Here is a 27,154-nt window from a genome sequence, read left to right as displayed (position 1 = left end):
ACATGTCGCACAACATTTTATTTTTAGAGAGAATTCATTCCAAGCTGGCTGATGTCAATCACAACATTTGTCCTATTTTGTACAGGCAAAACCATATTTCTCAGATGAAGGGCTTAAGTGCTGGCACCACTGGAACAATTACTACTCCATTATGTTCCAATACATCTCTTGATCATTTACTTTCCAAGCCACGCTGAGAAATAATCATACATGTGGGGCTTCATACGTGAATATGTGTTCAGACACCCACACACATTCACAGTTTGGATTCCCAGCAATAGCCTCTGAGATATTTGACTTCTTTATCATTTTATAATAATATATAGAAAAGCATTCTGAAAATATGAGATCTAGTTTATAAATAATTGTTCACTCACTCTTGACTAGTTGTTAAAAACAACAACAACTCTCACGATATTCCATGTGATTATAACAATGGAGGATCCTTTTAACTGCCCACGATGGTTTTAAGCACTGCCTATGAATATATCCTGTAATTCTTCTATTTCTTTACTTAGTAAAAACAATCTTTGTCTAAAATTTGTAAGAGTTTGCATGACGCAAAATTTGACCTTGAGCACATATTTTCTTATCAAAATTAGGGAAGAAAGAGACATGCTCAAAGTCTGACTGAAGCATGGCTGAAATAAGCCTAAAATTAAATAGTAACCATCGTATATTAAAGGACTTCAAATCAATGAATATAATTTTGAAAATCTGATAATAAAATTATTGTTTCACTTTCTTTCTCTGTAGTTAAAATTATGTGTCAGCGGATGATAACAGGCTCATTTTAAACGCCTATCCAGGGAAATTTGTTAAAATATAATCTTGAGACAAAGCAAGAAAAGGAAGGGGAAAGACTAAGCAATAAACAGTAAAGCCTATTAAGATTTAATTGATCTCAATATTATATGTCTTTTAATTTGTAACTTATTTATGATGCAACCAACCACAGGGAGTATTTAAAGCGTTCGTGCTTTATCAACTCTATTCTCCATTCCTCTCTCCAAGTCACTAGTTCCTGGTTAACTCCTGGGCTACATCCCAATGGCAAGAGGAGAATAATTCCAAGAAAGCAGGTATTTTGACTGATAAGTAAATGGGTCCAACTCATGCCACAAAAAATCACTTTCTATATTTAGACTTGGAGAAAACTTTGAAAAGGTTATCAGTCTAGAAAATACAGAATTCCAATTAAAATGTGAGGTTCTAATCAATTTTAGGCTATGGCTAAACTTACTATATGAAGAGGTCTGATTATTTTACCATGAGCCCAAACAATTCTTATTTCTTTCTCAAAGGACAGAAGGCAGTGCTTTTCATATCTGCTATTTTTAATGTTGAAAGATGTGCTATTTGGCCACTCTACTCATCAAATTGAATTAGCCACTTTTCAGTATTTGAGACTGTCTCCTAAAATAACTAACAAGGCTATAGAGCTGGGATTAATACTCAGGAAAATCCACCTTTAACCACCCAAAGCACTGGGCGTCTTTTGTAAAAGTTACTTCATTCTTCATAGAATTCATAGGCTGTTCTTTCTTCTGTAGATTTGCCCAGTTTCTGAGAGAAAACAGAGGAAGAATGGCAATTTATTACCTGCTTAGTGTTTTATAACCCTCCTCCCCTCCCCCCACTACCTTCATGGTGAAAAAGTAGTCACCTGGAAGTTCAGAACAAAGGTTGTGAGAATAAACTGAATCAGAGGAAGTGGCAGGCTCATAAGAATAAAGGACACTCTAATATTTACTTAGCCATGTCCTGATAAGGAGTATCATTTTCAGAAGACTGAACCAAATGATTTCAAAATTTAGGAAGATTGCTTACTTCTAAAACTTGTTAAATAAAATACCTATTTTTTTCTTTTCTTGAGAGTTCTAAAGAGTTATATCAGAAAGAGAAGCTTTTATTTGATTGATTAATTTAGTCACAGAGGTGACAAACTGCAGACGGTTATTAGTCTGATTCATAATTACCTCCTAGATAAAGATCAGATGTAAAAAAAAAAAAAAGCTCTCTAAATATCTGTTGTTCCAGTAGTCTTATAATCAAATGAGGAATGTATCATAACTATCTCAGATAAAGTCTTATAACTTATATAAATAATATGACCAATATGACCAGAAATTCTTTATAAACAGCTGGAGTTATTTCCTAATTTTTCGAGTTTTGTTTTTAAATTCACATTATATATTTAGAGTTGTGGATGATTTGGAGAGAATGTATGCAGAGGTGTGTTTGTGTATGTTTATAGGTAATGTAAAAGCAATGTATAAAACTTCATATAGGAGTTCCTTTCAAAGAGTTAAAGCAAGTGTGAAATTGCCTCAGATTTGTGATGAGGAAAAACAAAGCAATGAAGCTCTTAGTAGAAGTCTCCACTTAGACAAAAATTCAGTTATTCTCCCTGGCTCAATACCAGTAACTATTCTCCATTTCAAGTTTATCTTGAGTGCTCTTACATTAATGTTTTCAATCCAGATGGCTTCATCTTGTCACTCAAAGTACATATGTCATAATGCCATTATGTAAAAAAATAAAAGAATGTAAATATTACATGTGCATAGAGAAAGTCTGAAAGGATATAAATTAAAATGTTAATTGGGGGTTGTCCCTGGGTGATAGTTATAATGATTTTATTATCTTTTTGCCTATTTTTTCTAATCTATTCAAAATCCATAATTATCCATGGATAAACTATCTTATAAAATGGAAATTAAAAATAATAGAGATATTCCACATTAGGGTCTTTAATATGCTTTTTTTGATTAGAAAATTCTTATTCTGTACTTTGGTCTATAAATGTAACCGGGAGAAGACAAACTGAAAGCAATTGGCTTTTCTATTTCCAGATGATGTTGTGACCAACATTTCCCATTGTTTCTTTTGTCACTGGCTTCTATGATATGATCTAAGCTTTCCCCCTTTATACCTATAAGCCTTCGGCACTTGGCTTCTGGCAGGGGAATGAGTGGAGGAATGAAAGTGGCACACTTTGGGAATTCAGGAGGGGATGGGGAAGGTCACATGTTCAGTCTCTACTTAGTACTGACACTCTGGCATGATTCAGCTGACAGCTGCCATGTGGATTAGCCTTAAAGGTCAGGTAGAAAAGAGCCAGGCAGTTGTTTTGAGATGGAAAAGAGAACCATCTCCTAAACTCTAAGTCCACTAGCTTTCTGTCTTCGGGGGTTTTGAGATGGATGCTTGGTGGCTGCCCCCTTTGGCTCTCTGTCCTGGAATCTGCTGGCACTTGGAGAATCAAGGACTCGGGCTGCAGCTGATGTTTTGCTCCCCTGGGTACATCCTGGGAGGAGCTGCACCCACAGCCGCAATCACGGCTTCTAACTTGTGTTGTATTCACTGCACACAGGGTCTGTAAATGGGGCAGTACAGGAAAAAGCAGAAGTGAAGATTTTGTGGTAGTTCAAGATGTAAAATAAAATCTAAAAAGTGCACCTGGGGTGAAGGTCAGAGCTGACAGAAAGAAAAAGAAAATAGAGGAAGTATGCCAAATGCAAATGCACTGGTCTAATGTGTATGCAGGAGGCCTGAGAAAGGCCACCTGAAGGCTCTGATCACAAGGCTCAGTCCAAGCCTTTAGTTCAGGGGTGAAGGGTAATGCATGAAGCAACATCCTTCAGAGAGCAAGTTCAAGATACCCAGAGAGCCTTAGCCCATGATGCTCACCAGCCAGATTTTCTATTCAGAGACTTGTCATGGCATTTCACAAATATCACAGGTGACTTTCCTTTCTGCAGATGAGACATTTTCTCCCTGGAACAGAAGATCACCCTGTGGAAGAAAATGGACGTGAACACACCATATTGGAACAATAAAAATGACTGTTCAAAAATAAATGGTTCAGGGCTTCCCTGGTGGTGCAGTGGTTTAGAGTCCGCCTGCCGATGCAGGGGACACGGGTTCGTGCCCCGGTCCAGGAAGATCCCATATGCCGCGGAGCAGCTGGGCCCATGAGCCATGGCCGCTGAGCCTGCACGTCCGGAGCCTGTGCTCCGCAACGGGAGAGGCCCGCGTACCAAAAAAATTTAAAAAAATAAAACATAAATGGTTCAGTCAGCGCTGTTTGAATCCTACATAATCGTTCTGATTATTTTGATATTTCCAATAATTACCTGTTTATATTCAGGCCATTCAGGTCAGCAACACATCCAAATCAGAGGGTTATCTGAGGGCTTAACCCACTGTCCGGCAGTACAGCTAGTTCATCAGTACAGACAGGCACACAGACAGCCTGGAGCAGGCTTAAAATCACAAGATTTTCACCAAAAAATGATACAAGATCAATTTTACCTCTTTTTAGTGTCTGCATTAGGGAATTCACAAACTAGCCTTCAACTGGCCCTGCTGGGAAAACAAATACTCTGTATGGCCTCTCCATTCACAACATCTTTTCCCCCTCTTTGGTTATAAAAGAAAATGACAAAAGAGAAATACATTATCAACCCTTATTTATTTATTCACTCATTCATTCATTGGCCATGCCTCGTGGCTTAGGGGATCTTAGTTCCCCAGCCAGGGATTGAACCCAGGCCCTCCACAGTGAAAGCACTGAGTCCTAACCACTGGACCACCAGAGAATTCCTTATCAATCCTAATTTAAAGAGTCATTTTATTTACAATAATAGTACACTACAGTTTGCAAAATCCCTGTACATTTAGTATAAAACTTTTAAATCTTATGGGGCTCTCTATGCAATTCATTTTATCTATGTGGAGTGGGGTTGGGAAGAGAGGATGAGATTATCTTGGAATCTTGTCCTTCTTGAAGAGGTTAGTTTTAATCTTTGAATGTCCAAGTGGCATCTCTGAGGTCCTCTGCATAACTGTTCTGTGCTTGCAAGAATCAGTGCTAAATGAGAAGCTGAGATTCTTGACTTCTAATCTCAACTCTCACTCAATGACTGTGGCAATTCAGAGTTTAGGTTTTCTTTCCATGAAATGCAGAGATACCATTACTTCCCTAGTATGACAATAAAATAACACTCCTAAAAAATGATAGGTGTAATTATCTAGGTAATGTAGTTTTAAAGACAAAGCTTACTAAAGTTTCACCTGAACATTGGAGGCTCCATAAATACTATTTCTAGGTAATAACATTAGAGTGAATGAAAATGAATGGAGAGGGGCAGAGTCGAATGGGGTGGAGTCAAGATGGCGTACTAGGAGGACGCAGAAATCGCGTCTCCTCACACCTAGGGCACCTACCAGGCACCGGTGGGGGACCACGGACATGTAAGGGGATAGGAGGAATCCCCAGCGACCAGGTAGGACACAGAGAATGGGGGGAGTGAAGGGGTGAGAAGTGGAGGCGGGATGGGACTGGCGCCCCTGAGGGGCGGCTGGGGGAGGGGAAGGGATCCCACGCTGGAAGGGGGAAATGCGGGAACCACGGGGGGGCAGAGGATCAAAAGGGAGCGTGGCCAGGTTTCCCCTGCCCACTTGGACCCCGAGGAACCGGCTGAGATCCCGGGCCTGATCCGCTACCCACCAAGGCCCCCTCCAGCCATGCTGGCCCTGAGGGAGTGGGAGGGTGAGAAGGGGGAGCAAAAGCAAAGGCGGCTGGCGGAGGGGAGGAGTTCCTACACCAGCGGACCCACCCACGGTTAGGGGTCCAGTGGGGTGGGGGAGACCCTGCGAGAGACGGTGGTCGTGGGACGTGAAGGAACGGAAGGGAATGTAGCCAGTGCTTTCCCTGTCCACTTAGGCACTGGGAAGCCTGTTGGGCTTGCGGGCCTAATCCTCTGCCCTTGGAGCCTCCCTCCTGCCACACAGAACCCGAGCCCACCCCTACACCCCCAACCAGGGCCCCACCTCTACACTCCGAGACCCCCTCCAACATGCTCAGCCTAAACCCCACCCACACACGCTCACTCAGGGCCTTACCTCCAAACTCCAGAACCCCACACTCCAGAGGCCCTCCTTCCAACGTGCTGCCTCTCCCCTTCTGCAAAAGTCCTAGGCAGAGGCCCCGCCCCACGCTTGAACGTTACCCCGCCTAGGTCCCGCCCCACGCTCAAGCGTCAGTCCCCCACCTGCCTAGGTACCGCCCTACCCCAAACCCCACCCCTGCCTAAGTTCCACCCCCTGCCTAAATTCTACCCCCATAGCCAAGGCTTTTTTTTTTTCTGTGTGGTTTTATTTTACCTTGTTGCCGTTGTTTCAATTATAGTTTTATTTTTCCTAATATATTTTTTATCTTTCTAATTTTATTTTGTTTTTATCCTTTGATATGGTACTGCTGTTGTTTTTCTTTCTGATTTCTTTTTTTTTTTTTTAACCACGCCACAAAGCTTGTGAGATCTTGGTTCCCAGGCTTGAGGTCAGGCCCGAGCTCCTATGGTGGGAGCTCCAAGTCCAAACTGCTGGATTAACAGAGAACCTCAGACCCCAAGGAATACTGATTGGAGTGAGGCCTCCCGGATGTCCTCATCTCAGCAACAAGACCCGGCTCTATCTAACTGCCTGCAAACTCCAGTGCTGGACGTCTCAGGCCAAACAACCAGTAAGACAGGAATACAGCACCACCCATCAAAAAGAGAAAAAAAAAAAAAAGAAATGACACAAAAAAATATGTTACAGACAAAGGAGCAAGGTAAAAACCTATAAGACCAAATAAATGAAGATGAAATAGGCAATCTACCTGAAAAAGAATTCAGAGTAATGATAGTAAAGATGATCCAAAATCTTGGAAACAGGATGGAAAAAATACAAGAAACATTTAACAAGGATCTAGAAGAACTAAAGAGCAAAGAGTGATGAACCACACAATTACTGAAATTAAAAATACTCTAGGGCTTCCCTGGTGGCACAGTGGTTGAGAATCTGCCTGCTAATGCAGGGGACACGGGTTCGAGCCCTGGTCTGGGAGGATCCCACATGCCGCAGAGCAACTAGGTCCGTGAGCCACAATTACTGAGCCTGCACATCTAGAGCCTGTGCTCTGCAACAAGAGAGACCGCAATAGTGAGAGGCCCAAGCACGGCAATGAAGAGTGGCCCCCACTTGCCGCAACTAGAGAAAGACCTCACACAGAAACGAAGACCCAACACAGCCATAAATAAATAAATAAATAAAATTAAAAATACTCTAGAAGGAATCAATAGCAGAATAACTGAGGCAGAAGAACGGATAAGTGAGCTGGAAGATAAAATGGTGGAAATAACTGCCAGAGAGCAGAATAAAGAAAAAACAATGAAAAGAATTGAGGACAGTCTCAAAGACCTCTGGGACAACATTAAATGCACCAACATTTGAATTATAGGGGTCAAGAAGAAGAAGAGAAAAAGAAAGGGGCTGAGAAAATATTTGAAGAGATTATGCTTGAAAACTTCCCTAACATGGGAAAGGAAATAGTCAATCAAGTCCAGGAAGCACAGAGAGTACCATACACAATAAACCCAAAGAGAAACACACCGAGACACATATTAATGAAACCATCAAAAACTAAATACAAAAAAATATATTAAAAGCAGCAAGGGTTAGTGTTAACATACAAGGCAATCCGCATAAGGTTAACAGGTGATTTTTCAGCAGAAACTCTGCAAGCCAGAAGGGAGTGGCAGGACATACTTAAAGTGATGAAAGGGAAAATCCTACAACCAAGATTACTCTACACAGCAAAGATATCATTCAGATTTGACAGAGAAATTAAAACCTTTACAGATAAGCACAAGTTAAGAGAATTCAGCACCACCAAGCCAGCTTTACGACAAATGTTAAAGGAACTTCTCTAGGCAGGAAACAGAAGAGAAGAAAAAGACCTACAATAACAAACCCAAAACAATTAAGAAAATGGTAATAGGAACATACATATCGATAATTACCTTACACATAAATGGATTAAATGTTCCAACTAAAAGACAAAGATTGGTTGAATGGATACAAAAACAAAGCCCGTATACATGCTGTCTATAAGACACCCACTTCAGACGTAGGGACACATACAGACTGAAAGTGAGAGGATGGAAAAAGATATTCCATGCAAATGGAAATCAAAAGAAAGCTGGAGTAGCAATTCTCATATCAGACAAAATAGACTTTATACCAAAGACTATTACAAGAGACAAAGAAGTACACTACATAATGATCAAGGGGTTAATCCAAGAAGAAGATGTAACAATTATAAATATTTATGCACCCAACATAGGAGCACCATAAAACATAAGGCAAATGCTAAAAACCATGAAAGGAGAAATCGACAGTAACACAATAATAGTAGGGGACTTTTAACACCGCACTTTCACCAATGGGCTAATCATCCAAAATGAAAATAAATAAGGAAACACAAGATTTAAATGACACATTAAGCAAGATATTCTTAATTTATATTTATAGGACATTCTATCCAAAAACAACAGAATACACTTTCTTATCAAGTGCTCATGGAACATTCTCCAAGATAGACCACATTTTGGGTCAAAAATCAAGCCATGGTATATTTAAGAAAATTGAAACCATATCAAGTATCTTTTCTAACCACAACACTATGAGACTAGATATCAATTACAGGAAAAAAATTAAAAATTACAAACACATGGAGGCTAAACAATATGCTACTAAATAACCAAGAGATCACTGAAGAAATCAAAGAGGAAATTAAAAAATACCTAGAAACAAATGACAATGAAAACAAGACGACCCAAAACCAATGGGATGCAGCAAAAGCAGTTCTAAGAGGGAAGTTTATAGCAATACAATCCTATCTCAAGAAACAAGAAACATCTCAAATAAACAACCTAACCTTACACCTAAAGCAATTAGAGAAAGAAGAACAAAAAACCCCAAGGTTAGCAGAAGGAAAGAAATCATAAAGATCAGATCAGAAATAGATGAAAAAGAAATGAAGGAAACACTAGCAAAGATCAATAAAACTAAAAGCTGGTCCTTTGAGAAGGTAAGCAAAATTGTTAAACCATTAGCCAGACTTATCAAGAAAAAAAGGGAGAAAACTCAAACCAACAGAATTAGAAATGGAAAGGGAGAAGTAACAACTGACACTGCAGAAATACAAAGGATATGAGAGATTACTACAGGCAACAATATGCCAATAAAATGGACAACCAGAAAGAAATGGACAATTTCTTAGAAAAGCACAACCTTCTGAGACTGAACCAGGAAGAAATAGAAAATATAAACAGACCAATCACAAGCACTGAAATCGAAACTGTGATTAAAAATCTGCCAACAATCAAAACCCCAGGACCAGATGGCTTCACAGGTAAATTCTATCAAATATTTAGAGAAGAGCTAACATCTATCCTTCTCAAATTCTTCCAAAATATAGCCGAGGGAGGAAAACTCCCAAACTCATTCTACGAGGCCACCAAAGCTGATACCAAAACCACACAAAGATGTCACAAAAAAAGAAAACTACAGGCCAATATATCTGATCAACATAGATGCAAAAATCCTCAACAAAATACTAGCAAACAAAATCCAATAGCACATTAAAAGGATCATACACCATGATCAACTGGGGTTTTTCCCAGGAATGCAAGGATTCTTCAATATATGCCTATCAATGTGATACACCATATTAACAAATTGAAGAATAAAAACCACATGATCAACTCAATAGATGCAGAATAAGCTTTTGACAAAATTCAATACTCATTTATGATAAAAACCCTCCAGAAAGTAGGCTTAGAGGGAACTTACCTCAACATAATAAAGGCCATATATGACAAACCACAGCTAACATCATTCTCAATGGTGAAAAACTGAAACCATTTCCTCTAAGATCAGGAACAAGACAAGGTTGCCCACTCTCACCACTATTACTCAACCTAGTTTTGGAAGTTTTAGCCACAGCAATCAGAGAAGAAAAAGAAATAAAAGGAATTTAAATCAGAAAAGAAGATGTGAAACTGTCACTGTTTGCAGATGACATGATACTACACATAGAGAATTCTAAAGATGCTACCAGAGTACTACTAGAGCTAATCACTGAATTTGGTAGAGTAGCAGTATACAAAATTAATGCACAGAAATCTCTTGCATTCCTATACACTAATGATGAAAAATCTGAAAGAGAAATTAAGGAAACACTCCCATTTACCACTGCAACAAAAAGAATAAACTACGTAGGAATAAACCTGCCTAAGGAGACAAAAGACCTGTCTGCAGAAAACTATAAGACACTGATGAAAGAAATTAAAGATGATACAAACAGATGGAGAGATATAACATGTCCTTGGATTGGAAGAATCAACATTATGAAAATGACTCTACTACCCAAAGCAATCTACAGATTCAATGCAATGCCTATCAAATTACCAGTGGCATTTTTCACAGAACTAGAACAAGAAATTTTACAATTTGTATGGAAACACAAAAGACCCTGAATAGCTAAAGCAATCTTGAGAAAGAAAAACAGAGCTGGAAGAATCAGGCTCCCTGACTTCAGACTATACTACAAAGCTATAGTAATCAAGACAGTATGGTACTGGCATGAAAACAGAAATATAGATAAATGGAACAGGATAGAAAGCCCAGAGATAAACCCGCACACAAACGGTCACCTTATCTTTGATAAAGGAGGCAAGAGTATACAATGAAGGAAAGACTACCTCTTCAATAAGTGGTGCTGGGACAACTGGACAACTACATGTAAAAGAATGAAATTAGAACACTCCCTAACACCATACACAAAAATAAACTCAAAATGGATTAGAGACCTAAATGTAAGGCCAGACACTATCAAACTCTTAGAGGAAAAGAAAACATAGGCAGAACACTCCATGACATAAATCACAGCAAGATCCTTTTTGACCCACCTCCTAGAGAAATGGAAATAAAAACAAAAATAAACAATTGGGACCTAATGAAACTTAAAAGCTTTTGCAGAGCAAAGGAAACTGTAAACAAGACCGAAAGACAACCTTCAGAATGGGATATATTTGCAAACGAACCAACTGACAAAGGATTAATCTCCAAAATGTATAAGCAGCTCATGCAGCTCAATATCAAAAAAACAAACAACCCAATCCAAAAGTGGGCAGGAGACCTAAATAGACATTTCTCCAAAGAAGATATACAGATTGCCAACAATCATGTGAAAAGATGCTCAACATCACTAATCATTAGAGAAATGCAAATCAAAACTACAGTGAGGTTCACCTCACACCGGTCAGAATGGCCATCATCAAAAAATCTACAAACAGTAATTGCTGGAGAGGGTGTGGAGAAAAGGAAACACTCTTGCACTGTTGGTGGGAATGTAAGTTGATACAGCCATTATGTAGAACAGTACGGAGTTTCCTTAAAAAAACTAAAACTAGAAGTACTATATGACCCAGCAGTCCCACTACTGGGCATATACCCTGAGAAAGCCATAATTCAAAAAGAGTCATGTACCATAATGCTCATTGCAGCACTATTTACAATAGCCAGGCCATGAAAGCAACCTAAGTGTTCACTGACAGATGAATGGATAAAGAAGATATGGTACATATATACAATGGAATATTACTCAGCCATAAAAGGAAACGAAATTGAGTTATTTGTAGTGAGTTGGATGGACCTAGAGTCTGTCATACAGAGCAAAGTAAGTCAGAAAGAGAAAAACAAATACCATATGCTAGCACATATATATGGAATCTAAAAAAAAAGAAAAAAAATGGTTCTGAAGAACCATTTAGGGGCAGGACAGGAATAAATACACAGACGCAGAGAATGGACTTGAGGACACGCAGAGGGGGAAGGGTAAATTGGGAGGAAGTGAGAGAGTAACATTAACATATATATACTACCAAATGTAAAATAGCTAGTGGGAAGCAGCCGCATAGCACAGGGAGATCAGCTTGGTGCTTTGTGACCACCTAGAGGGGTAGGATAAGGAGGGTGGGAGGGAGACACAAGAGGGAGGGGATATGGGGATATATGTATGCATATAGCTGATTCACTTAGTTATACAGAAGAAACTAACACAACATTGTAAAACAATTATACTCCAATAAAGATGTTAAAGGAAAAAAGAAAAAAAAAACAACATGTGAGCTGCCTTTGTAGGCTAGAGATTAAAGCAAAATAACCATTAAAAAAAATGAATGGAGAAAAATAAATTTAATTACTTTTTTTGAGTCTCTCCTGCCTTTACTCTGATCTTCTCAATAGCAAAGCCGGGGCTGCTCCACCAGTTGGACCAGCTGAAGTATGAATCGCTGATCCATTTGAGTTTCAACATTAGCAATTCTCCAATATCCACCTCAGTGTAAATTAGAAAGGAGTATGTTTTATTTGTGGAAACTTCAGGCCTGAATAAAAAATCAACATATTTGGTTAGTTCTGGAAAGAAGGGTTTTTTGGGTTTTTTTTTTCCTTCTTCTTCCTCCTAAGATATAAATAGCTTTACTGTCCAGGGAATATTTTTCAAATGCAAAAAATGTCCAACAAAATATGCAAGATGCATGTCAATGGCATTTAGTGTATTTTAAATGATATCTACACTAATGTGGACCTTTAATGTATTCCAGCTTTTATCCTAACAATATAAACTAAGTAATAGAATTCTTAAGAGAAAAAAGTTCATAAGTCCACCATTTAGAGATATTATTTTTATTTTCATATATTCCCTTTCAATTTGTATTGATATGTGAACGTGTCCTTTGTTACAGTCATAGTGTACATAATACAATTCTCTATTCTTTCTTTGTTCACTTCATGTTTTACCTTTCACTTTTTGCTATGTTTTACCTAGTTTTCTATAACTACAGTTTTCAGAGGCTAGATTGATTTTCTTGATTTGTTAAACCACAATTCACTTAGCCATTGCCCCAGTTTTGGACACTTGCTTTGCTTCTAATTTATGCTACTATATGTACCACTGCAATGAACATCTTTTGCCATATAGCTTTAAAAAATTTTTTCTGTTAAATATGTGTTTTTCTAGGTGTCCTATGCCTCTTCTGTTCCTCAGACCAATGATTAGAGCAGGTAGTAGTGCCATGATAAACCCACATGCTGGAGGTCATGTTCCATGGCTACTTACAGGGTGAAAGGGATGTTCTCACTCTCGGCCACAGTGCCGTACAGAGAGATCTCAAAGGCCTGGTTGGTGTGTGTATCACTCTCAGTCCCAGAAAAATGTATCTTTACTTGGTAATGGAAGACTGTAGAGAGAAAAGCAGAACAACCTATGATCAGTATTTATGGAACACTACAACCCAAATAAGCAGGCAATTCTGAACGACAGACAGTATCTTACTAACGATCAACAGGAAGTGCTCATACATGACTATAATTATGTGTGGCTTGGAAAGATTTCTTCATGTCTGTACAGTGCTCACTACTAGAAAATTCAGAATTTGAATTCTACTCCCTTGCATTAAAGTGTGGTTGTAGTGGATAGGAAGAATCCAGGGGTATCTGAATTGCTAAAGCCGACCCAGAAAGTAGTCAACTTTGATGGGGTACTAGGAAGATCAAACCAAGAGGCCAAAATTCCCATGAAGCTTTCTCTATGAACTGCACCTTTCCTTGGCTGTTTTGTCCCTTAGCATCTGGAACAAGCATATTTGGTATTTTTTACTGTCACTGTATGTGACCGTGTTTCTTCATGTTTCTTGGGTATGTCTGAACTCCCTACCCTGTATGTAGGCTCCTTCAGTTCAGAGGGTCACGTGTACCTTCTATTCTCCACTGTCTAGCACACAGTCAGTAAATAATAGGCTCACAATAACATTATTTCATTAAATCACCAGTGAGGCTGTAAAGACAGCCAGTTCCTGAAGTGTTCTGTATTAGGGAGAGCCTCCAGAAGCAGGTACTTAAACTTCCACACCTCCTCCTACTCTCCCCATCTCTACTAAAACCCCTGAGTAGATGGGATGTGGGAGAGGTTAAAGGATAGGAAAGGCAGCAGGCTTGCAACACAGCTGTAAAGGATGAAGAGAACGAGTTTGGGTTAAATGGAGCCCTTGCAGGCATCACCACAGACCAGAGCAAGGGAAGTCTGACTGCCGAAGTGTCCCCGGAGAACACTGAGGCAGGATGCTGGGGATGAGTGAGCCCTGCCCGATTCTTCAGAAGATTATGGTGTCCTCTATACCTGACACACACTTCCCCATTCTGAAAAGTCAAGGAAACTAAGGATTCCCTCATTGCTTAAAAGGTTTCTTTGAATTATAGATACTCCAAACCTCTGGACCACCAAATGCACCTCTAGATTCTAACAAGCCACCTTAAAAATGGGTGCCTCTATCAGATATATTTTACCCTGGGAAACTGTTCTTCAATGCCATCTCTTCCCTCATACTTCCACCTGGACTCCACATAAACTAGCCTTTCTGATATTAGTCCCTCTCGCTAGATTTATCTGATTATCTCCTCTTCCTGTCTCCCTTCCATTCCTGCAGGTCTTGCTCTGAACAAGCTGCCAAGTTTGAAATTCAACTGTGAACAAATTCATGGGAATATCTTAGAAAGTTTGGTATAGACTTCCCTCCCAGGAATAGTTATATTTTCAAATACAGGTGGTTCTTGCCTTTACTGAAAGCAGACTTTAGGAGTTTGCAAACTTTTTCTACAAAGGGCCAGATAGTAAATACTTTAGGCTTTGTAGGACCAAGTAGTCTCTGTCCCAACTACCCAGCTCTGCTGTGGAGGCATGAAAGCAGTCTTAGTCAGTACAGAAATGAATTAGTGTGGCTATATTCTAATAAAACTTTATTTACAAAAGCAGGTGGTGGGTTGGATTTGGACCATGGGCCATAGTTTGCTGACCCTGGATGAGTGGTTTCAGATTAACTTGGAGCCTGGTGCTAATGCAGTGGCCCATGCTAATGGTCACAAGTACAAAGCATGGTGGCAAGCAGGGCTGCTGCATAGGGCAGTGCAGTTGTGCCCTGGGCCTTACTGGCAATGGGAATTAGGAGCTTCAGTAAGATGGATTAGTACAACTCTTTCTCTACCAACAGAAACACAAGTGAGGGATCGGAGTTTAGCAACATCATTTTATCATCTCTGTTGCAATGGACAGAATCAGTACATGTGATGCAACAAGCATGATAAGAAACATAGGATCAAATCAATTTTCCTATTTACAACAGTCTCCAGCCTACCTTTGTAGGGCATCTGAGAACGAGTCTTCAGGTACATTTTGCTGCTTCTTTTGGCTCTGACTTTATTGACCTCATAGCCCAAGTTGTTGCAACGGTTCTTTCTGCAACTCAGGCAGAGCCCTTTTTCAAAGGCTTCCCTGGAATTGCACCGGTAGGCCTTACTTGGATTTTCTTCATTCAACAGAGAGTCAATGAAGAGATGAATGGAACGCTCATGGGAGCACTTCACTAGCTGGTCCACATCTGAGGAAAAAGAGACACAAAGAACATTTCAACTCTGTGACAGTCCACAATGAGTGTTTCGTCTTTCATGTCTAAAATAGTTGAGGTGTGGTGTTAGAATAAAATGACCCCCTTGATTGTAGGTCCTATTTAAGGAGATACTCTTGGTGGCAGCTTCTCACCTACCCCCAAGAGTGCCAAAGTTGCAAATTTATAGGGAACTTTTGATGTTTTTGCTGTCTCCATTTGTGAATATGTTTATGAAGCTATAATAAGAGACATCCAAGATAGAAGTTGATTTCCCCCAGTTTATCACAACTTTCTCTTATATTGAAAGCATATAATACTTCTAAATGCTTCTAGAAACATAACTCTAGAAACTACATCATAAAGGGCAGGCATAATTGTTAAATTAATAGTATTTTATCATAGATATTGATACTATGTATAATTGAGGGGTGTGTCACTGCTAATGATTTTTACATTAAATGAATTATAGAAATAATCAGCAATGTCATAAACGTGCAGGTATTACCATAAGCTTTATAACAATTGAAGTTAGTAACATTATGCTATAAATTCTATAATGTATGCCCAAAACACCTGAGCATATTGACTACAGGTAGGTCCCAATATCCACAAGGTATGCAAAGGTCCCTTAAAACAAATCATAAAATTAACACAGCTGACATGATTATTAAAGTAAATATTAAAAACTAATATTAAATTGTATTTTCTTCTTACAAATTTGGAATATTTATTCTTAGGGCATGGTGATTTGTTTCTGATTTGTACATCTCTTTAAAAGGCTGACAAAAGAAATTTGGACTAATTAATATGCCCTTTACTTTTAGTAAAATTCAAAATAACTCTACTTTGCAACTGTATTCAAAGTTTAACATGTGGCCACATAACATTTTCAAAGGCAGTGCAGTTCTCTTGTCTAAACCTCACCATTTTTTTTCCTTTTATTACTGCAAGTGCAGTAGTTTACAATATAAGTGTAGTTTACAATATAATATAAGATGAAATGTCTGTCTGACCACAGGAAGTACTAAGGCTCTGAGGTGGTCATGCTAAATGTGACAGACTTCTTCAAAAGCATATCTGTGCTAAATGTATGTATTCAAACTACGTACTTGTGGAGAATGGGTAGGACACTTGGTCAGTAAGATTTAAGGCGAAAACTTACATTTAATTAACTCCTAAATTATATTTACCTCCAAGGCCTCTCTCTGCAATCACACGGATAGCTTCTGCGATGTTACATCCTGGTTGGAAAGTGCCTCCATTAGGGTAAATGTCAACATGCCCTACTGGTTTCTGGATTCCAATACTTCGGCCAGGCGACCCTCTGGTGAATGTGTGCAAGACATCTACAAAATCTGCATCATCCGGAGAAAGGCGACCTGGGGCTTCTGCATACTCAAAGTTAGGTCCAGCTGGATCTAGGCCTTAGTGGGAAAACAAAAAGTCCTCAGAGATTTTTAAATTCCCATTAGTTTTAGTCTCCTCCAGTATCACCTTATCATTCCATTGCTCATCATTTGAATGTAAATGGCAGCCACATAGATTCTTATGAGCACCTCCTGTTCTATAGTGATTGGATTTTTAAATTACTGAGATTCATAAAAGCAGCTTAACTCCTTCTCAAATAAAATTTGAGTTTTTCAAACTAGCCATTAAATAACAATTTTCACTCAGGATGACTTGATTCCCTTTTGTATCAATAAATTATTTCTGAGCCTGGTTAGAAGACCTTTAAATAGTGCTGGGCTCTTTCTTCCTCTCTACACAGGCCAAACAACCAATTGCTATTGGCCCAGATGACAAGACTCCTTTTTCCAAATGGCCTCTAGTGTTGTTCCTTTTCCATTTTTCCCAGTATTGATGTGAGAGGTGACATAAGTGTGTGCAATAAACTATCAAAGCACAGAGCAGAGGGAGGAGGGAAATGGGTTTCTCAGAGACACCACTGGACTCTCTGTACTTAACTCTGCACCATTTCTCTTCTACTGCCATTAGACGGTAAGCTCATGAGAGCAAGCATCTGTATTTTATCTCGCTCCAGAAAAAGAGCCCTCCCGTGGAATAACCAAATGGCCAGGCGTACCCAGAAGACTACCACTCACATATGGTTGTTTGACAAACAGTCTGATTCTCTTTCAGAACATGACAGGCATCTCAAGTCTTTTGTTATAAGAAAAATGGCACTGCTTTCTTACCGGTAATTCTGTTGACCTTCTTATTGGTCAGACTTCCTGCAATGCCAGCAACATGGGCTCCAAGGCTGTATCCTAAGAGATGCACATTGTCCAGAGGATAATTAAATTCATCCTTTGGAAGAAGAAAAGAAAAAGGTGTTTGCTATTTTACAGTTCCTTGCAAAATATCAATGCTAAAAGAAATAAAAGTTTAATAGTATTCCCGCCAAATAAATAAATAAATAAATAAAATATATTGTTTTGAAAATATAGGCAATACTGAAAATTAATTCTACTTATTTTAATTTCTTGTTACAGATGAGAGGAACATATACTATAGTGTTGAGATTTTCTCTTTTCTTAATAACATATTTAAATTAGAAAGTTTTCCCATACATCTGAAATAGAAATGTATGGAAACATGAATTTCCATACATCTGAAAATATAAGTATATGTGTATATTTATATATAGATATTTGTATATATACTGAATAGATACATACATATACAAATATATATTTAACTCATTATTCTCTACTCTAAATACCCTGTATCACTTTATTCTTTAAGGTTAGCCAAGCAATGACTTAAAATCAGAAAATATTACAGGGGAAGGGACCACAGACACATTGAGTCCAGTCTCCTCATTCAACAGATGAGAAGTCTGAGGTCCAGGAAGGTGATCTGATTTGTCCAAATTCACTCTCCTGGTTAGCAAAACAGTCAAGAAAAGAGCTTTTATCTTTTAATGAGCAGCCAATAAACAGCTTATTTTTTACCTCCAAGCATCTGACTTAAATAATTTGGTCCTGTGAGAGTATTAGCTTCCTTTCAACCCCGAGATACTTTCCAAAGGTGATTTTCAGAGAATGGCCTCAGAGAGTCAGAGGGAGTAAAATTCCTGACTCTCAGCACCTCATATCCTACAGACTTTTCCTGCCATTTTTCCCTAGTTCATCTCCATCACTCTCCTAACCCTCAACAAAAATCTGGATCCTTAATCCCCACTAAGGAATAAGTACTATTAATATTTTTGTCCAAGAGATTGGTATTCTAACAGGTCAAACCCTGGATAAAATTTCCATGTGCCAGCCAACTGGGAGGGAAGGATTTGGCTGAACATGACATCTTCCCTCTGCCCTGAAATAACAAGCTTTTGCCCGTCCTGCCCACTTAGTTCTTGGTCTCAGCAAATCCATTCACCATGAAAATATCAAAGGACAGGGCAGGGCAGGACTACGCCTTAGGGGCTTTATAGCTTTATCATTCTTATCATGATGTTTTTAGCCAGAAAATAATGCCCAGGCTTATTCTGAAGATATGAGTTGACCCAGAAAATATCTATATCTAAGTGAAAAAGAGCAACGACCGGTCGTTAATTCAGCTGTAGCCAAGAGATCTGTTTTGGACATACAAGGCTCCTTCCCCCAGTCTTACCGCCATCCAGTTGATGAACTTGGCCACATCCTGTCCCACCAGCTTGGTGTACCCCGCAGACACAGGATAATGCTGCTGGGCCCGTGACAGCCAGTCCACCACAATAACGTTGGAGTCCGGTTCCCTCTTGTACAGGGCAGCCACGAGTTTGGGCACCCAACTCTCATACATTCCTGTCACCTGAAGAGGATGATACCAGCATTCTTAAAATATCCACCTACAACTTGTTATAGACATGTCAGCCCAATACACCTACATTAAATGGACAAAAGAAACAAACCCACAGGAAGCCCATTGGCTCAGACACAAAACTCAAACCACAAGAGTATTCAGAGTCTTCTGCCTGACCCTTCTGAGGCAAATTTGTGTGCCCCAAAGAAGGACTGTGTTGAGCTCAGGAATGGCAGATTGAGGTTTACCAAAGCGTTCAATTTTAAAAGCATATTTTATAAATTCAGTAAAACTTCAATAATTTATAGTATTGAAAGGAAAGATCAATCTGAGTAAGTTAAAAATTTGCAGCAGAATTACAGACAATTTTAAAAGAAATTTAGCTTAAATAATTTCAATTAGGCTAATAAGTTAATTTGGGAGATGTGAATGCCCTTTATTCTTATAAAGGGTCATTTACGTACAACATTTGATGTGATAATGAAAAAATAGTTTTAAACATACTAATCTATTCCAACAGAAGGTAACTTTGTTTAGCAGTCTCTTAATACATAAGAAAATGATTAGTTTCAGTTCAGACTTTTTCACAATTCTCTCAAATTCTTGATTATCACAGTGCAAATTAGTGAGGCTTAATAATTGCATTTTCCAAATTATTAGATTGGTCTTGTTTTGGAGATAAGCAGACTGCCAACTGTAATTCTTTGCTTCTTGTTGATAAAAACCCCCAAATTCAAAATCAAAAGACTTATGCTATCAAAGAAGAGACATTGGACATCTTTGCAAAGATGCTTACTTTAAAATAATCGAAACACATTAAAAAACTGCAGATGATAAAATTCCATGCCATCCTACCAGGAGCCTGTACACAGCAACAACCCACTTTAAATCCGCAAATCTATCCACCCCTAATATTACCTGAGAGCAGATCATACTGTAGCCACAGTAGAGGTTACTTAACTATGTACCCAACAGGAAAAGATTCTGAAATCCATGTTTAAGGCAGCTTATAAGGGGAAGCTTGTAAAACCTATATTCTTCTTAGAGTAATGCCAATAGACAAAAATAAGACTCTTGAATTCCCAAACCAAGGGACTTCATTTAAAACTTTGATCTTAGATGGTGGGTTCTTTTAAATCTATGCTTCCATTTTGTTTAGTCTACTTTCTAGGCTAAAACATTAAAACATGAGCTCTCTCTTCACTCCTGACACTAACTGCACCATTTTTCTCCAAATTGTGCTCTGTGGAAGGAAAAAGCAAGCCTGGGACTCAGGAGATCTTGGTTCCAATCCCAGCTCTTCCACTGTTTACTTCTGTGAACACAGGCACTGTATTAACCTTACTAGGCTACCTATAAAACAAAGGGGTCAGAATCAGATGATCCAGAAGTTTCTCTCCACCTCCAAAATTTCTTCTTGTGACCATTTTGGTTCCCAATCTACTTGCAGTGATAAAATGCCAGCTCTATAATCTATTTCCAGCATGAGGAGAAAACAAAAAAGAAAAGGCACATAGGTGATGTGAGCTCATTAGGAACATGTTTAAATCTTCTTTGAACATGTCTCATTGAGGCTGCTTCAAGCCTGGGTTTTTGGAGGAACCAGCTGGAATACCCACCCAGCAAAAAACCCTAAGGAATTGGTCCTGCCTCCCTTTCTCCTCTCTTAGAGGTTGAAGGCTGGCCACCCTTTGCAGCTGCCTTTTGAGAGAGGATGATGTCATTTCTTCAGAATGCAATGTTAATCACTCCTCCTTTCAGCCAGGGGTGAGGATCTCCAACACCACAATGAGAACCCTGGACTTAAACACAAGCAGGTGGCCAAGCTCCAGGGCAGCTGTGTCTGACTGCCTTCTGGGATGCGTCCTGTGCACACTGCATGCTAAGCATTCTTTCAGGTTCGTCAAAGCTGCAGAACAAAGCTGCAGAACCTCCTCACTTCCCCTAGTCCTACGCCCTTGAGTCACTGAGCAGCTTACCTCAGATACGGCAGGAAAATCTCATTTGCTCTCAGCCCCTATTTTAAGTTTTTCTGTACTATCAGTGTTTCTAAATTAGGTAATCTGTCAAAGGGCAAGGAACCCAACATACTCCTACGGTGACTGATACTTTTAGTAACTGCCTAACAACCAATCTAATTCTATCTTTTTTTAATTTAACATAAGACACTGTTATAAGTAACCCCAACAAAGGGGTGGAAAACAAGCACCCACCTTCTTCAATTCTGAAAAGGTATTATTTCCTAATTTTTTCTTCTGTGCTTCCTTAAATCAGTACCAATTTTTAAAAGCTTTGATTCTCAGGCATACAGCTGAACTTGAAGCTTTCCTTGCCACCTGCCCCAGGTGGTCCCACTGAACCAGCCAGGGAGTTGACTGAACTGGCTGAGATCGGTTATCCAGCACGGCTGGATGAGTTATTGCACAGACCGACCAGCTCTGTACGATGAAACTCAGTCCCACAGCCAGTGGCCCAGCCTCTGAGCCCAGGCACTCAAAAAAGTCAGGACATATGATGTGAAGAATATAAGTGGGCTTATTGGGCAGTAGGGCTAAGGATAGAAATTGGTGCTATCTACTGATACTAGGTGAGTCGTGTCATCTTAATGTGAGAAGGAAATGTTTTTCAAATATTCTTAAATTATAAAATTCTCTCAGGGATAAGATTGAGATGCCTGAGATATTCAATTTATTTCTGTCATATAAATGTTTATTAAGCTTAAACTTTTTTGAAAAGTATTAACAGCCAAGACTACATACAACTAAAATGTTTCTAAAATCATTAAAGATATGTTTTCCTATTTAAACCTCTTAAAATATAAAAAGATCTATGTTAGGAATTTGAATATGTAATTTTATCATAAGATATGTAATTTACTGTGTTACTTCTAGTAAATAGATGTATTTTATTAAAATAAACATCCCTGTGAATTCTGTTACTAGTTGCCTTCATCTCTATAAAAGTTATAGCAATTGTCCTTCACTGTCAATGACAAAGGCACTTATGTAGGAAAAGAAATCAGGACTGATTCTCATGAGAATTTAGTGTCGATTACCTTATTCACAAGCTCTGACACAATGGAAAGATAATATCTCTTTAACCATCAATTTTATATAAGTCCTTTTTAATAAACAGTAACATCTGCTCACTAAGGAATGAAAATATTGAAAACAAGCTAAAGTAGTTAAGTAAGAACTATACCATATAAAGTGACTAATTAGCATATTTATTCATATTCTTATCATGTCGCTGACAGTTCCCTGGCTAGCCCTCTTTCATCTCAAGTAAAGCTCCCAAAAGTTTACAATTGGAGAATATTGAAAGCGGAGGGACGTCTAGTCTAATCTCATTGTTTTACAGATCAGTAAACCGAGGCCCAGGGATGAGAGGTACCTGGATCCACATCACAGAGCTGGAGAATGGCAAAGCAGAACCAGAACCAGCACCTCCTCCCTCCACTCCAGCCGTCTCCTCCCCCTTACAGGTTATCTTCCTTAGGAAAGGAGTTTGGCAATGTGCTGGATGAATCAGGATCATGCCAGTTTTCCATTGTCTCCTCTAAATGGTAACCTATATTCTTCTCTATACTTGAGCAAAGGCCCAGGGGAATGGCTGGTTTGAGGTCACAGCTAGGTACCATGGTAAAATGAAGGCTGGCACTATCCAGAGGAAGTATCCATGAACCTTTGGCTTTAGATTCCTCAATCCCCACCCCGAGCCAGAATTGTCTTTACTCAAGTTTAAAGCAAAGCCATCACTGGGTTCCCATCACTGGGCTTCCAACAACTGGGGCAAGCCAATCAGAATGCTTGGTTCATGCCACTCAGCTCCTTCCTATGGAGCCTTTCTTACCGTCCAGCCATGGAGCACCATAAAGGTTTTGCTGCTGTGGTTAAAGTTACAGTTAGCCACAGATTCTGTCACTCCAGGAATGAGGTGGCAAGTGTCCTCAGCTGTGTCTTCGGGGGTCCTGAGAGCAAATTTACTTTCGATGTCTATAAAATCTTTTCCTCCTGTAATTCCTGAAAAGGAAAAATTGGATAAGAGGTTAATTAGAGGGTTGTTTTACTTGCCGGACTGATATGTTTTAGATTCACAAGCAAATACCACCAATGCTATTTTTGTTTCTAAAGTTTAAAAAAACCCAAAAAACTGAATGTGGATTGAAAGAGAATGACTGATCCTCCAGTGGTGCTCAAAGTTGACAGAGACAGCCTTAAAATAACTGAGTTAAGTAATATTGACCTCTCCTGTGTCTTCCATCCTTTTCTTCAGCTCTTTTTCAGTCAAGGGGTGTATGTGTGTGTGTGGTGTATACAGTTTCAAGTAAGAGAACTGCTATTTGGGAATTCCTTAATTAATCTTCTCTCAAAATATGAATTTAAGTGAGTTAGCCAAGGTTATGCTGCCAATGGTGGGAGAAAGAGTAGGGACCAGAACCCAGGTCTCTTGGTTGTAGTTCTTCTAGAGAACACTGGCTCAGGGCACTTGTGTTGTATAATTCCACTTACTTCATATATGATTTCACCCTCTTTAAATCTCTGATTACATCAAAAGATTGTCTTCCCAAAAAATATGATACAATAAGGTTTGTTTGAAGGAAGGTTGTTTCCTTTTCACTAACATTACTTTTTTTAATTTTAGCAAGAAGAAAAGTTGGAAGCATGGGGAAGTCTTTGTATGGAATCATTCCCACCAGCATGGCAAGATGCATCACTTTAAAATGTTTTTAAAAATCCTTTAACAGGTTGTTCAGAAATACCTGTGCTATGTGTGAGTTATGGTTAATTCTTCCCCCCAGTATTTCTTTTCTCAATTTTGTCTTTACAGTCTTCCACACAAAGTCCTTGACTAAAGTACTATAGCAAAGGTGGTTTTGGAAAGAATCCACTTTGGTTCTTCATAGTTAATCCCAAAGTGAGTCAGGAGAGAAAGAGAACGTTGGCCTATTTTTTGACTCTCTGGACAACACTTCTAAATGTTGATAAATCTTCATATGGTATTTGTAGGTAGTACATATAATATCACAGTGAACACTTTAAGTAAATTGTATTGCAAATAAAATCAAACTCTTTTATAAAGCAAGCACACCAAAGGGAAGTTATATTAGGAAGTTATCTAATTTCTGGTCAAGTAAAAAAGAAGTCAAAAAACCTATCCATTCACTACAAGAAGGTAGTAACTTATAGATTTTAGATTTGGCTTTTTTTTTTTTTTTTTTTTTTTTCTATACGCGGGCCTCTCACTGTTGTGGCCTCTCCCGTTGCAGAGCACAGGCTCCAGACGCACAGGCCCAGCGGCCATGGTTCACGGGCCCAGCCGCTCCGCGGCATGTGGGATCCTCCCAGACCGGGGCACGAACCCATATCCCCTGCATTGGCAGGCGTAGATTTGGCTATTTAAACATTTCAAAAGATAAATAACTAAGGTTGCTTAGAAATACTTCTAATTTCTTAATCTAAACCTTCTTCCTTTTCACAAAAGTTGAAAATCCATAATTTCTTATAACATTGCAAAAGTCAGACCAAAAATTAAAATAAGAATGATATAGTACAGTGAAAGTACAGGCATTTGAATCAAACTTATCCTATAATTCTCTGAGGACTGACTAGCATTCTCCTTTTTAATTATTTCCCAAAATTCCTTAAACAATATTGTGGTTGCTTGCAAGTGATTCATTATGCAACAAGTTGATCTCTCTCTCTCTCTCTCTCTCTCTCTCTCTCTCTATCACACACACACACACACACACACACACACCTCTAGCACCTAAACATTCTAAGAAGATTTATTCAAATAAAAGACTGTGATAGACTATTGATATTTAAAGCTTTTTTTTCATTTCCATATAGTAAAATTTCACTTGAAATCCATTCATCAATCAAGAATATTCTCTGCCTCTCAACTCATTTGAAGATGTGGGTCTTCCTTTTCCTTCCTAACCAGAAAGCACTTTGGTGGCCTAATAATTTATCTGATGGTCGAAAAAAATTATAGATTTTTAATCTGATTCCACTTTCAGATTCTGCCCAAGATGTTCTTTTACTGTTAGAAAGTGCTTTAGAAAATTGAAAACTAAATTAACTTTACCCTCTATATATTTGCTCTATATCAAATAACTCATGTTTCCTCTCATAACAGTCTTATTTTAACATGTTCGATCAGCAAGCTTTTTAAAGCAGAAATACTCTGAACAATCTGGCAGACAGATCTTGCCCACTACCTATTTGCCAAACTGATATTTAAGATTATTGCCTTGCATAACTCCAGAGGATACCAGTCACTTTTATTCTATTTTTTCCTAGAATTGTGCAACACGGTGTCTCTGGTGTTGCTGGTGGTTTCGAAATGACTAAGAATATTCTTTGAAATTGTTAAGGCAGGATTCCAGTTTCCCACAAGCAACCTTTTCTGTTGGGTACATCGCTTGTAAAGGAAAATGATAGGAAATTCATACATTCTCAAGCAAATTTGTACTTGGAAACTTTTGTTTCACTTTTCATGGAATTTTTTTTTTCATTTTAAGTTACAGAAAACATAAGGAAGCCTTTGACAAGAAAATAATACCACTCTATATGCCACGTGATGTTTTCAATTCTGTGTTTGTTCTTTACATGAAATCATAAATGTTACTGGTGTTTAGTCAGTCTTTCCCTCTCTTTGGCGTTCTGACAGGTATTTCCACACTACTGGTGTTTCCAACCCCTCAAGGATGTCTTGGCATCTAAAGATGAGTGTGCTTTCCAAACATCCACCAGCCCTCACACAACTGACTTAGGCCAGGAAGAGTTAGGGAGAAGGATGGACCCTGATTTATGGGTCATCCATTCATTATGGGTCATTATGAGTACGTTTAGTTGACTTAATATATACACTGGGATTGCTCCTGGCTGGCAGATGAACTGATTTGGCTCAACTGTTGCTAAAAAAATTATTGTTTTTCGTACATGGAAATGATATTAGGGACTCTGCCCTTAGCCCTTTAAGGGGAGAAGAACCTTTCACCAGATCCCCTTAGAAATTAAAGCCGCCTTAGAATAGTGTGTGTCAGGGGGGAGGTGCATAGGTTTAATCGTTTATAAGGGCCCCTATTCTGAATTTGGCTTATCATATCAGTAACATCACACCATCAGACCTGTCCTTATCAAGCACTAAGGGGAAAGATTTTGGGGCACCAGGAAAGTTACAAGTTAACGCATTTCTTGACTATATCATCTTTATCCCTAAATTCCTAAATAGATAGCTAAAAATCTATGTGTATAAACAAAGACAAGGAGCTATCTTAATATGCATAATAGCTCACAGGAATGAAATTAGGCTGAGAAGTCAAAGCACTTTAAAGATACATTTATAGAGGGTACATTATAGGAGGAACCCTGAGCATCCCAGGAAAGAGACTCTAAAGGCAGTTCACAGTTATCAGATAAATAAGATTAACAATTATATGAAGACATGAGATACAAGAGCTCAATTATAATGCAATTCTCTTAGAAGTTTCTACTTCCTTTCTCTCTTTTTCTTTCCTCTCTCTCTCTCACACACAAACACACACTCCTAAAGAACTTCATCAGTAATTCACCTCCTCTCTGAGGCTGATGCTCACAGTTATTGACTCAGCTTCTGTAGAATGCCAAAAAACAAGTGAAAAAAAAAAAAACCAATAGGCGGGGGGTGGGTGGGGGGAATCAGTGCTGTTATCTGAGTGAATTAATTGAGGTTTTCAGATATTCCAATGTAGACAATGTGCTTGACTTACCTAACAAGCTGATTTACTTTTCATTTTTATAGAAAAAAAGGGTTTGCTAAAACAGTGGCCGTAAAATGTGCAGCCCAATTTCTCTTCCCAGAATAAAGCCAAAAAGGAGGGCTGAGCTAAAAATACACTGCCTGAAAGAAAGTGAAAATTTCCCATTGTCAGTCTTCCCCAGTGGCTGACTCCCACCTTTCCGTACAGCTATTAATCAATCACTCTCTTGCTGATCTCTGCTCCCCTTGCAGGTGGTACCTGCTACTTTGCTGTCATCACCCAACAT

The 27,154-nt window shown here is 38.8% G+C and overlaps 1 protein-coding gene across 1 annotated transcript; it reads right to left on the bottom strand.

Annotated features, from left to right (window-relative positions):
* LPL (lipoprotein lipase) lies at positions 1–27,154 on the bottom strand (the record flags this gene model as incomplete). Its single annotated transcript, XM_081237938.1, has 10 exons — positions 1–1,566; positions 3,694–3,798; positions 12,099–12,281; positions 13,016–13,136; positions 15,087–15,329; positions 16,529–16,762; positions 17,534–17,645; positions 18,951–19,130; positions 22,974–23,143; positions 27,127–27,154. Coding segments are annotated over 10 exons (1,377 nt in total). The 3' UTR covers positions 1–1,565.

This window comes from Mesoplodon bidens (assembly GCF_964165515.1).
Source record: "Mesoplodon bidens genome assembly, chromosome: 6".
NCBI classification, from domain to species: Eukaryota; Metazoa; Chordata; class Mammalia; order Artiodactyla; family Ziphiidae; genus Mesoplodon; species Mesoplodon bidens.
Note: the sequence above shows the minus strand (reverse complement) of the source record. Positions and strands in the feature narration are given on the sequence as shown.